Source organism: Lipotes vexillifer, unplaced genomic scaffold (genome assembly GCF_000442215.2).
Source record: "Lipotes vexillifer unplaced genomic scaffold, Lipotes_vexillifer_v1.1 scaffold397, whole genome shotgun sequence".
NCBI classification, from domain to species: domain Eukaryota; kingdom Metazoa; phylum Chordata; class Mammalia; order Artiodactyla; family Lipotidae; genus Lipotes; species Lipotes vexillifer.
Genome location: NW_006772681.1, coordinates 1,944,237 through 1,957,874, shown reverse-complemented (window position 1 = coordinate 1,957,874; position 13,638 = coordinate 1,944,237). Strand labels below are relative to the sequence as shown.

General features: G+C 40.3%; 1 protein-coding gene across 1 annotated transcript in view; it reads right to left on the bottom strand.

Moving 5' to 3' along the window:
• Window positions 1–1,173: 1,173 nt before the first annotated feature.
• Window positions 1,174–13,638, bottom strand: part of RBL1 (RB transcriptional corepressor like 1) — a 75,192-nt gene continuing 62,727 nt past the window's right edge. The window contains exons 20-22 of the mRNA XM_007447731.1: window positions 5,645–5,793; window positions 3,066–3,230; window positions 1,174–1,572 (exon numbers count right to left, since the gene is read on the bottom strand). Coding sequence (XP_007447793.1) covers window positions 1,402–1,572; window positions 3,066–3,230; window positions 5,645–5,793 — 485 coding nt within the window. The 3' untranslated portion in view covers window positions 1,174–1,401. The remainder of the gene's footprint in view (window positions 1,573–3,065; window positions 3,231–5,644; window positions 5,794–13,638) is intronic.

Sequence of the window (13,638 nt, the reverse complement as noted above, 5' to 3'; positions counted from 1 at the left end):
TTTGCGATATGCGGGCCTCTCACTGTTGTGGCCTCTCCTGTTGCGGAGCACAGGCTCCAGACGCGCAGGCTCAGCGGCCACGGCTCACGGGCCCAGCCGCTCCGTGGCATGTGGGATCTTCCCGGACTGGGGCACGAACCCGTCCCCTGCATCGGCAGGCGGACTCTCAACCACTGCGCCACCAGGGAAGTCCCGGTTAAGTTAAATATTTTGCATTTAAAAAAATAAGGTCTGTGGTCTAAAAAACATACATTTGATAAGATTTTCTCAAAATTAATTAAGAATGGCTTATCCATGTCCTTCCAGATTCTGGAAACTTACCAGAAAAAGTGAATACCGAACAGCTGACTCTTTGGAAAGTTGCACCCCAAGCTCCGGAAAACACCCTTAAGGGGCCCAGTGATCAAACCTAATGGGAAACTCATAATGCACCGATGATACTGAGAACAAGAGGGGGAAGTAATATGGCATGAGGTGACATTAATGTGGTTTTGAAAAAGGTTTCAACTATTCTTAGGGAATCAATTAGACATTGAGAATGACCAATCTCATGATAACCTCAAAAACAGTATCTCACGTATTATCATGGCACTACCTCATTAGTAGGAATATGGTTTCTAACAACTCTTTTCCGTACTTTACTCTACTGGCTTGAGAAGCAGCTTCCTATTTTGAGAATTATATGACATAATATAATCATACATAACTAAGTTAATGGTTTGGAAAACAAAATGATAGTAGTTTTAAAAAGGAGCAAGTATCTTTTATCAGGTTGTGACACCAGGCTAAGAGGGCTTAGGGCTGTAAAGCAAGGAGTGGGGGTAGTGCAGGGGTTCAGGTACAAATCTGCTTCTGCTCAAGGAGAGGAAGGGCACAAGAAGTGTCTGGACAACCCAGAATGGTCTTGGCACCTGGATGTGGAGCTAACACACTGGGTCAGAGACAGGCTGGGCATCATCCTCTGGCCCAGATGCCATGGAACCCAACCCCTACTCAATACTAAATTAGGAACACAAACCTCTCAAACGACACTCAGCAAAAACAGATTATTCACCCTCATATTACAAAGCCCAGAAGAATAAGACATTATTTTAAAAAGTGAGCTAAAAAATGATGAGGTTTCTCCTTACTTCACCTGAAAAACCCAGGGAACAAATATTTTAACAATTCTATGACTATTAATATGTTTAAAAGGCACTTAAAACATTCCTTTACAATCCAACTCAAAATACATCTGTCAACTACATTTTGGATAAATGTAAAAAAAACCCAACTTTGGTGTAACTTTTTTTGTAACTCAGTGATATTTACTACCTACAGGGCTGAATGTTTTGAAAGCTAGAGCCCCAACTTTCTGCAAAACAACCTGAAAGTGCTTTTATCATAGAAATGGGAAGGGCACTAATGATTTGCTCTTTCACTGACAACATCCTGTAGTCGTTTAAGTAAAACGTCATCATTTTCTTGACAGAGGCGTTTGGCAGGTGATTCTGCATCACCATTGATGGCTATTGCTCGCTTCTTGGTTCTCTGCTCACCTTGCCTTATCATGTTGTTGATATCTTTCAAACTCTGTGCAAAAATAGAGGACATGTGTGAGTAAAAGGGGAAAAGGGAGAAACAGCAGCCGAGAGCTAATCTAACTGCTTTTTCCTGCCCTTTATCCTCTATCCAAAGCTAAACACTGCGGTAGAGATTATTTTTTCAATCTAGGCCAACCTAATAAGGGTGATTAGAACTAATCTTTTCAGGTGATTTTTAAAATTGGATTTACCTTATAGCAGTAGTTTTCAAAATGTGGACATAAGACCAGAAGCAGCAGAAGCATTTGGAAACTTATCAGGAATGCAAATTCTCAAGCCTCGCCCTACACCTACTGAATCAGACATTCTGGGGGTTGGGCCCAGCAATCTATATTTTAATCAAGCCTTCCAGGTGATTCTGATAAACCCTAAAGTTTGAGATCCTCCTCCTGTAGCAATGCTTTTCAAACTTTAATGTGCTTACTAATCATCTGGGGAATCTTGTTACTATGCAGATTCAAATTCAGTTGGGCTGGTGTGAGGCCTGAGAGTCTGCGTTTCTAACAGGCTCCCAGGTGATGCTGATGTCGCTGGTCTGTAAGGCAGCCTTAGAGAAGTTGCTCCTGAAAGCTGTGCATCACAACAGTCTAGGAGACCTGCCTGCCAGAGCTCTGTGATACAGGAAGTCTATGGGACAGGTATCTGTGTTCAACAAACTCCCCAGATTCTGACCTATGACTGTGAAATCACTGCCTTACAATTCAATTGATCCCATTTCTGATTTTATGCAAGAATTTCTTCTAAAAGTCCTCATATGAAATCAACTTCTATAAAGAAGAAATGCAAGCCTGTGCAGTATATCTCAGTCAACTTTGTTTGCTAAGCATAGCAGGAACTTAATAGATGTCTGTGGAACTAAATCAGAAACTAATGAGTTAAGGAGCTGCCATGTATTTGGACTGAGTTACAATCTGTCCCACTACAGTTTCTTCCAGTTAGTAGTGATTCTGGCTTCTGGAGACATACTGAGTGTATCTACTTGATAGCCCTTGAATTATCTGAAAACAGCAATCATGTCCCTATCACATCTTCATCACTGTATGGGAATAAAGATGGAGGTAACCATAGAGCTGTCTGTGTAAGTAAGAAGAGGCCTCTGTTTTCAGACCTTTCACTATCCTGGTTGCCATCCACCAAATGAACTTTCACTTCTAAGGCCTTCCTTTACACATAGTGTTCCCCATGTCTGACCACTTGCAGGTGTTGCCTTACTGGTCCTTCTCAAGATCGTGCTTGAGCAGGGACACACTGGGCTCTTGGAGTGAACTCCCCCGATACCACATCAATCGTAAAGGATTAAACTACCTCAACTGAATACACTGCTCTTGAACACAGGAAACTTGCCATAGTAACGGTTCATATTTATTAGCAGTAACTTTGCAAAAAAAGAAGTAAAATTAAAGATTACTAATTGGAAATCTGAAATCCAGTATTTAACATGTGTACATCATTGTTTTGGAGTAAAGTTTGTGTGCAACTTACCTTAGAAGGGCTGCCATTGAACTTATAGAGCAGAGCACTCCTTGGTGTAAGGCCTGACCCATTCTTGTGTGGGGACACATAAATGGAGTGCTGCTGGGAAATGCGGCGCGGGGAGCCTGGCTGTTGCTTAATATGTGGAAAAGGAGAGAGTGGTGGAGCTTCCATCTGAAATAATACAAAAGTAAAGTTTTTATAAGATAAAAGGTTTTTTTTTCTTTTTTTGAATCCCACCATTTTTATTCTGCACTATCCACCCTGTCCCACCCCAGCCCCAAGCCAGGTGAAGGGTCAACATGGAACTTTTTTTTCTTTGCCATGTTTTTATTCTTTTAAAAAAAAATTTATTTATTTATTTTTGGCTGCACTGGGTCTTCGTTGCTGCACATGGGCTTTTCTCTAGCTGCGGCGAGCAGGGGCTACTCTTCATTGTGGTGCATGGGCTTCTCACTGCGGTGGCTTCTCTTGTTGCAGAGCACGGGCTCTAGGCACATGGGCTTCAGTAGTTGTAGCTTGTGGGCTCTAGAGCGCAGGCTCAGTAGTTGTGGCACGCGGGCTTAGTTGCTCTGCGGCATGTGGGATCTTCCTGGACCAGGGCTCGAACTTGTGCCTCCTACACTGGCAGGCGGATTCTTAACCACTGCACAACCAGGGAAGCCCTGTTTTTATTCTTTTTTTCTTTTTCTTTTTTTTTTTGTGGTACGCGGGCCTCTCACTGTTGTGGACTCTCCTGTTGTGGAGCACAGGCTCTGGATGCTCAGGCTCAGTGGCCATGGCTCATGGGCCTAGCCGCTCCATGGCATGTGGGATCTTCCCGGACCACGGCATGAACCTGTGTCCCCTGCATTGGCAGGCGGACTCTCAACCACTGTGCCAGCAGGGAAGCCCATGTTTTTATTCTTATTGCTATCTCTTAGTTAGGAGTCAGTTATACTGTAAGAGGTTATTTATGGCTGAAGAAAATCAAAAAATGGTTCATTAACCCTTGTTTTTCAATTACTAACAGATAAACTAAAATTTATTTTCCTAGATCTTGCAGGAAATTCTGAAGAATTCTGAGCAAGACACCAGAAGCAGTAAGCCAGGAGCACAGGAACCTTATGTCAATGCTCAGAAAGTGGAGCAAAGAGTAATCTATGTCCTAACACTTGCAATAAGAATCTCTCTCCACACGCACATACCCACAACCAAATTAGTAGCACAGAGAATAAAAGAGAGGCAGAACATTCTGTGGGCCAGCAGGATGAGTCCAATATGGAACAAATCTCTTAATGAAATGGTTAAGACTTTATACTGAAATGCAAAAGATTTAGAGATAAAGTGAGAAGGGACTCACCTTTAATAATCTATACAACGTTTCTATTCCAAGAATAAATGGAGATGACTCCTTAATTAATATTTCATTCATCATCTTCACTTGAAGCTAGGAAAACTAGTTTTGTTTTTGTTTTTGTTTTGCAGTACGTGGACCTCTCACTGCTGTGGCCTCTCCCATTGCAGAGCACAGGCTCCGGACGCGCAGGCTCAGCGGCCATGGCTCACAGGCCCAGCCACTCCACGGCATGTGGGATCTTCCTGGACCGGGGCACGAACCCGTGTCCCCTGCATCGGCAGGTGGACTCTCAACCACTGCGCCACCAGGGAAGCCCTAGTTTTGTTTTTTAATTGGCTGATAATAGAGATATTCACAGTATAGCACATGGTGCGGGTGGTGGAAGTGAGGGAACAGAATTAGTCGTCATGGCTTCTGAGGATAATCATAGACCATATTCCTTGAAAGGGACAAAGACAGAAATATAGAGAGATATATAGACACATATATGGCTACTGCCTGGATGCAGCTTCTACTAGGTTCCTCTTTCTTATAACTGAAGTCTGGTCTCCTGTGGACCAACTTCAGCTTATACACTGATAACACTTTCAAAGGCCTGCTGGTACTGTCAAATCTAGAGTCTGAATAAAAATTTCTTAGTGTTGCTTCTATTATTGATTCAAGCCTATTTATTTCCTTTTCTTTTTATCTTGAGAAAAACACTTATCTCAGAGATATAACAATAGGAATCAAAAACAAAGGAAAAGGGCTTCCCTGGTGGCGCAGTGGTTGAGAGTCCACCTGCCGATGCAGGGGACACGGGTTCGTGCCCTGGTCCAGGAAGTTCCCACATGCCGCGGAGCGGCTGGGCCCGTGAGCCATGGCCGCTGGGCCTGCGCGTCCGGAGCCTGTACTCCGCAACGGGAGAGGCCACAACAGTGAGAGGCCCGCGTACTGCAAAAAAAAAAAAAAAAAAAAAACAAAGGAAAAAACCACCAGAATTGTTTTCATTTTTCCATGTTCCCATCTAGTCCTTGCCCATATGCATCCATAATTTCTAACAACATAATCACAGTGTGGATAAAATTTCCATGATTTCCTCTGGTCTCTGTTGTATCACAGCCTTAATCACTCTAATTACTAGTATGTTTTCTCCTATAAAATGTATCAGTAAGGTTTTAGCTTTAGAAACACTTATCTAGCAAAAGAAACTCATAGTAATCCAATCATGAGTACAGATATTAATAAAGTAGTAAAATATAAAACATACCACATGGTCCTGATTTGACAAGTCGTATTTCAATGCAAATGACTTCACTCTTCCTACATATATTGTATTGTAAAATTTGATAAGATCACCTCTTTCCTCTTTCACTGGTCCACTGGAACAGTCAGGTGTTTTTGTAGCATCTTCCAAATCTGTTAAAAGAATTCAGTGTTGTACAATGGAATATTACTCAGCCATAAAAAGGAATGAAACCGAGTCGTTTGTAGTGAAGTGGATGGACCTAGAGTCTGTCATACAGAATGAAGTAAGTCAGAAAGAGAAAAACAAATACTGTATATTAACGCATATATACGGAATCTAGAAAAATGGTACTGATGAACCTCGTGGCAGGGCAGGAATAAAGATGCAGATGTAGAGAACAGACTTGAGGACACAGTGGGAGAAGGGGAGGCTGGGACGAAGTGAGGGTAGCACTGACATATAGAAACTACTAAGTGTAAATTAGATAGCTGCATATAGCACAGGGACATCAGCTCGGTGCTTTGTGATGACCTAGAAGGGTGGGGTGGGGAGGGTGGAGGGAGGCTCATGAGGGAGGGGATATGTGTATACATACAGCTGATTCACTTTGTTGTACAGTAGAAACTAACACAACATTGTAAAGCAATTATAATCCAACAAAGATGTAAAAAAAAAAAAAAAAAAGAATTCAGTGTTGTGATAAGTGTACCTTAATCTATAAGTTGGCGATTTGAATCACAACTCTCTCTACAATATAAAAGGAAAAAAAATCAAATAAACCCAAATCTTCATGTAAGACAATTAACGTTTTTAGAAAAGGTTCAGAAATCCATCTATATTATGGATAAATTAAATTGGAATCATAGAAGTGCAAACACATAAACTTAAGCTGGTACTCAATTCTCTAGATATCACTTCAGCAAGAATGTTTTCACAACCCTACCTTTTGAGCTCACTGTCACCGGTGGCTCTTAGAGGGGCACCAGCCCTGGGTTGAAGTTTACCTAAACTGAGCTTCAGAGTATGGGTAGCAGTGGCAAACCCTGAGTTTCAGATAACAAAAGCCTGCAGATATTCATACTGACTCTTTGAAAAAGGTGGAAAGACTCTAAAAGGTAAAGTGTATCCTCATAGTTTAAGGAAGAAGCAAGGTGAATTGCTTATGTTTATTTTTCTGCAAATACATGGCAGGTGACAGGTGTTCAAAAAGTCTTATTTTCCCACACACAACAGGAACCTTAGTGCTGTCTATAACTGGCGTCCTCAGTTGTAAAATGACAGCTTGCCCCAAGGTGCTTTCCTGTTTATTACTGTAATTCTGGAGTAGCTTGTGACACCAGGCAGAACTTTATCCTATTCTTTTTTGGGCACGGGTATTACAAACCATCTTCTCCTTGTACCTACAAGAATCATCTATGCACAGGAGCTAAGAAAACTACCAGTGATTAAAAAGAATTCAACATGTGAAAAAACTTTCTCATTCTCAATACTGAAAACATGGGTAGAAACATGCTTCCACCTTTGGAAAACCAGAAAAACTCAAACATGGTCCAAGGGCCAGGCAGCCACAGGGAGCCTCCATAGGGATCTCCATTTGGATGTCTTTTTTACTCTTGCTATTTTTGCAGCATCTTAATAGGGCAGAAAAAAGCTATGTGATCAAATAAGTTGAAAAAATGTTGCATAGTAGTATATCCTCCTCTTAGGAATTCAGAATACACGTTAGTATATTAAAGGTTCTGAGAACTTTTGCAATTAGAAAAAAAACACATGTTCACTTTAATTCCATACTTCTCAAATTTTCTATGTACAGTCGCTCTTCCCCATAACAGTTACTACCATCCTGGGGGACACCGTCCCAAGGCAGTAAACAATGGCTTAATAACAGCTGTTGTAGGTTATTCTTGTTATACAGATGAATTAAAATTATTATATGTCCTCCTTGGATTAGAAATTTCTGGAGGCAGTTACTTCTTCATGTTTCTGTGTTATTGCATTTCCAGTTGTTAATAGTTACATAAGGTAAGGAGCTATACTTAATTTGAAGGAACCAAACATTTAAAACTCTCTGGGACCTTGGATTCTAACTAAACATGATTTTATTTAGCTATTTTCATTTAGCTGTTTAGTATTTTTTCATTTCAAAACAGAAAACAAGATGTCAGTTGTCCTTTAAGCAGGAAAAAGATCTCTACCCTCCCCCCTCTTTAAGGACTTTAGCACTCAGAAATCAAAGCCTCAGTAGGCCGGTGACCATCTTACCACATATACATTAGGAGATGGAACTTATGAAAGACTGGGAAAGAGAATGAGATCTCCCTGCCTGGTGCTATAATTGTTTCAAATCTGTTTCCCTCAGACGGCAGGAGGGACCTCTGCCTAACATAATTTGAGGCACATGGTATACATCTGATATACTTCATGAAACGAACCAATGAACTATTATGGTTTCATAATTTTCCCTACTGTTCCCATGAATAAGAGGAATGTCTTTTTTGGATTATCATACAACACTGTCAAGCAATTAAAATGTGGTTTTATATAAACTACCAGTGAATGAGACTAGCCCTTAGAAAAAAGGAGATATTATCTGCAGAGCTCCAGAGAGACATGCTGAAATTTTTAGCCTGGATCTCTGGCTTCAGAATTTTCCAAGGATCTGAAGTGAAAGTGGGAAGGGAGAAGGCAAATTACCCCAGGGCTGCAGGTGGCCAACAACTGCAACCATAATACATGCTTAATTTTATATCCCAGGACAATATAAATGCATTCAGGGGAAAAGACATTGAGGGCACCGTAGATACCCATTTCTCAGGGCAACTGGTTTCAGAGGATGGGCACGCCCAAATTGTTTGGGATGCCCAAATTAATGAAACCCCCATCCATCACCCCCAGAGGAGCTGCTCAAGTGACTGACGCTGGTTTCTTTGTATACTGTCATTGGGCTTCAGTCTGAGAAGAGGTATAAATAGTGATTCTTAACACTTAAAAATGGAGAAAGTAAAGAAGCAAAATTATTTTAAGATGAAAGTAAGAAAGAAGATCACAATTTATTTATAAATTCAAGGGTCAGGTTGAGATATGATGGGCTTGATCAGCACAGCAGCACTCCCCTGGAGTAAGCATTTAGTATTTATTTTATATTTCTCCTACCACGTCCTTCCTTACCGTTTTTGCTCCTCACCATTAACAGTGTGCAGTAAATATTTCAGACTGGCTTTCTGATTGAGAGGGCAGTGCCATTTAGCTCCAGTTATGCAAAAGCCACTGACCACAGACCAATTCAAAACTACTACAGTGGTTTTAGATCGTTTTGGCAGTTTCTTATGAGCTCTAAAGGGCATCATTATAATCTAAAACCAAGTAAATCTTGTTTAGATTAAACAGTCTAGGAAGAAAATGTGCTCCATCCATATCTTGGTTGTCTATCTGGTGACTATAAAATAGTTTTAATGTGAATAAAGTCACTTAATTATCAATTTGCAGTTATCAATGTTATACATCTCACATGGAAACAGAATTTTTGTCCCTTGAGAGGATTTGCTTTAACTGTTTTTGTGTGTATGACCTAGTTTTCAACACTTAAAGGACTTTATGTAAGGAATATGGCCTTAGAAAAATTAGCTTAAAAAAAAAAGACATTTAAAGAGCCATATACTCATGCATAAAATACAATAAATTTTATATTGCTTATAAACAAAATAATAAATAATAACTACTACTTACTGAGGCCTTACTATGAGCAGCCCTTGTATTAAACACCACACACATGCATCATTTTTTTTTTAAATTCTGGAAACAAGCCTCTGAGGAAGTATTGTAAAGTTTTCAATTTACTATCATACACTTGGGCATATTATGTTTGTGTTACTTAGATTAAGCTATAATCTGGGTCTTTCAAATGTTCTAATCAAGAATGCCAGTCTGGGGACTTCCCTGGTGGTCCAGGGGTTAAGACTCTGTGCTCCCGATGCAGGGGGCCTGGGTTTGAGTCCTGGTCAGGGAACTAGATTCCCCATGCTGCAACTAAAAAAGGTCCCACATGCTGCAATGAAGATCCTGCGCGCCGAAACTAAGACCCAGCGCAGCCAAGTAAATAAATAAATATTTTTTTAAAAAAAGAATGCCAGTCTGGGGTGCTCTGCTAATATGATAATGAATGCACAGTCCATGAGTATCCAGCTGGTGTTTTAATCAGGAAGCTCATTCTCCACAGGTGGCTACTATAAGGGCTTCTGTTAGGCATATCTCCATCAATGACCAATGCTCAACATCACTAATTATTAGAGAATTGCAAATCAAAACTACAATGCGGTATCACCTTACATGGGTCAGAATGGCCATCATCAAAATATCTACAAACAGGGTTTCCCTGGTGGCACAGTGGTTAAGAATCTGCCTGCCAATGCAGGGAACAAGGGTTCGAGCCCTAGTCCAGGAAGATCCCACATGCCGCGGAGCAACTAAGCCCGTGTGCCACAGCTACTGAGCCTGCGCTCTGGAGCCTGTGAGCCACAACTACTGAGTCCACGCACCTAGAGGCCGTGCTATGCAACAACAGAAGCCACAGCAATGAGAAGCCCGCGCACCGCAGCGAAGAGTAGCCTCCGCTCACCTCAACTAGGGAAAGCCCATGCACAGCAACAAAGACCCAATGCAGCCAAAAATAAAATAAAATAAACAAAAACCAAAAAAACCCCACCATTCACTTAAAAAAAAAATCTACAAACAATAAATGCTGGAGAGGGTGTGGAGAAAAGGGAACCCTCTTGCACTGCTGGTGGGAATGTAAATTGGTACAGCCACTATGGAGAACAGTATGGAGGTTCCTTAAAAAACTAAAAATATAACTACCATATGACCCAACAACCCCACTACTGGGCATATACCCAGAGAAAACCATAATTCAAAAAGACACGTGCACCCCAATGTTCACTGCAGCACTATTTACAATAGCCAGGACATGGAAGTAACCTAAATGTCCATCAACAGAGGAATGGATAAAGAAGATGTGGTACATATATCCAATAGTATATTACTCAGCCATAAAAAGGAATGAAAGTGGGTCTTATGTAGAGACGTGGATGGACCTAGAGACTGTCATACAGAGTGAAGTAAGTCAGAAAGAGAAAAACAAATATCGTATATTAATGTATGTATGTGGGATCTAGAAAAATGGTATAATCTTATTTGCAAAGCAGAAATAGAGACACAGATGTACATAACAAGTGTATGGATACCAAAGGGGAAAGGGGGGTGGGTAGGATGAACTGGGAGATTGGGATTGACATATATAAACTACTGATACTATGTATAAAATAGATAACTAATGAGAATCTACTGTATAGCTCAGGGAACTCTACTCAATGCTCTATTGTGATCTAAATGGGAAGGAAATCCAAAAAAGAGGAGATATATGTATACGCATAGCTGATTCACTTTGCTGTACAGTAGAAACTAACAAAACATTGTAAAGCAACTATACTCCAATAAAAATTAATTAAAAAAAATAAAATTGCATAAAAAAAAATCTTAGGAATAAACCTCACCAAGGAGGCGAAAGACTTACATGCTGAGAACTACAAAACATTCATAAAGGAAACTGAAGATGATTCAAAGAAATGAAAGATATCCCATGCTCTTGGATTGGAAGATTTAATATGGTTAAAATGACATGGTACCCAAAGCAAATATTACATCTATAGACGTAATACGATCCCTATCAAATAACCCATGAATTTTTCACAGAACTAGAACAAATAATCCTAAAATTTATATGGAAACATAAAAGACCCAGAATTGTCAAAGCAATCCTGAGGAAAAAGAACAAAGCAGGAGGCATAACCCTCCCAGACTTCAGACAATACTACAAAGCTACAGTAATCAAAACAGCATGGTACTGGCACAAAAACAGACATATGGATCAATGGAACAGAACAGAGAGCCCAGAAGTAAACCCACACACCTATGATCAATTAATCTTCAACAAAGGAGGCAAGAATATACAATGGGGAAAAGACAGTCTCTTCAGCCAGTGGTATTGGGAAAGCTGGACAGCTGCATGCAAACCAATGAAGTTAGAACACACCCTCACAGCATATACAGAAAAACCCCTCAAAATGGCTTAAACACTTAAATTTAGGATATGACACCATAAAGCTCCTAGAGGAGAACACAGGCAAAACATTCTCTGACATAAATTATACCAATGTTTTTTTAGGTCAGTCTCCCAAGGCAATAGAAATAAAAGCAAAAATAAACAAAGGGGACTTAATTAAACTTATAAGCTTTTGCACAACAAGGGAAACCATAAACAAAAAGACAATGTATGGGGAATTCCCCGACAGTCCAGTGGTTAGGACTCTGTGCTTCCACTGCAGGGGGCACGGGTTTGATCCCTGGTTGGGGAACTAAGACCCTGCAAGCCACGCAGCGCAGCCAAAAAAAAAAAAAGTCTACAAATAAAAAATGCTGGAGGGGGTATGAAGAAAAGGGAACCCTCCTACACTGTGTGTGGGACTGTAAACTGCTGCAGCCACTATGGAAAACAGTATGGCGGTTTCACAAAAAACTAAAAATAGAGTTGCCATATGATCCAGCAATCCCACCCCTGGGCACATATCCAGACAAAACTATAATTTGAAAAGATACATGCACTCATATGTTCATTTACAATAGCCAAGACATGGAAACAACCTAAATGTCCATCGACAGATGAATGGATAAAGAAGATGTGGTATATAGACACAATGGATTATTACTCAGCCACAAAAAAGAATGAAATAATGCCATTTGCAGCAACATGGATGGACCTACAGATTATCATACTAAGCAAAGTAAGTCAGAAAGAGAAAGACAAATACCATATGATATCACTTATATGTGGAATCTAAAACATGACAGAAGTGACCATATCTAGAAAACAGAAACAGACGTATAGAACAGATTTGTGGTTGCCAAGGGGGGGTGGGGGAGGGAAGGATCGGGAGTGGAATTAGCAGATGCAAACTATTATATGTAGGATGGATAAATAACAAAGTCAGATGCAAACTACTGTATGTAGGATGGATAAACAACAAAGTAATGCTGTGTAGCACAGGGAAATATATTCAATATCCTATGATAAACCATAATGGAAAACAATATGAAAAAGAATATACATATGTATTAAAAATGAAAAAGATTGATGAACATATTTGAGACACTACCCACAACAGCATGATAGACATGAGAGATCCAGTGAGGTCTGTGGGGCTTTACTATTATGAATGATGCCCAGGCCTGAACTCTGATGCATGTTGTTTGCTTGATCTTGGCCTTAAGTTTAACAGAATCCTGCTCTGGAATCTTGGCATCTACTTTGAGTGAACGTTTTATGTGAGGAGGTGGTTGGTCAGGTGGCATAGGATGCATAAACTGTGTGTTTTTTAAAATAGTAATTATTTTATTCCTAATTATGAATTTGTTTATAGAACCAGAACTCTTCTTCCCAAGGTGGTGTTCTTTGGTGTGTCCAAGTCTAGGTCATAGCATCTAGCCACAGCTCCAGGAACTGGAACTTGTCTTATCTGAAGATAAGACTTGCGAGACTGTATCCTTCTCAATAACTTTGTCCCTTTTTTGGTGCCGGAATTCCTCAGTCTATTATCACTGGATTCTCTCCCTGCTCTGTGCCATCACCACTGGACAGGATCTTAAGAATGGTTTTTTGTTTGCCTGCTAATAAATATCTAGTTAATAAATGTATATAAAACAGAACTGGACCTGAAACCTTTACGTTGTAGAGAGGGTAGCTAACCTTCAGTTACCTCAAGCTTTATCATCAAACTTATTAAATTCTGTCTTGAACTTCACTGCTCCTTGTATCCCAAACACTCGCTAGCAGTTACTTTGTTTCTCACAGAACACACAGTTTCCGAGCTAACCTGATGCCTGGTTTTGCAAGGACAGAAAAACCACCCAGGACAGGTGAGTAACATGTATAACAAAAATAGGTAGGTTTTTTTTTTTTTTTT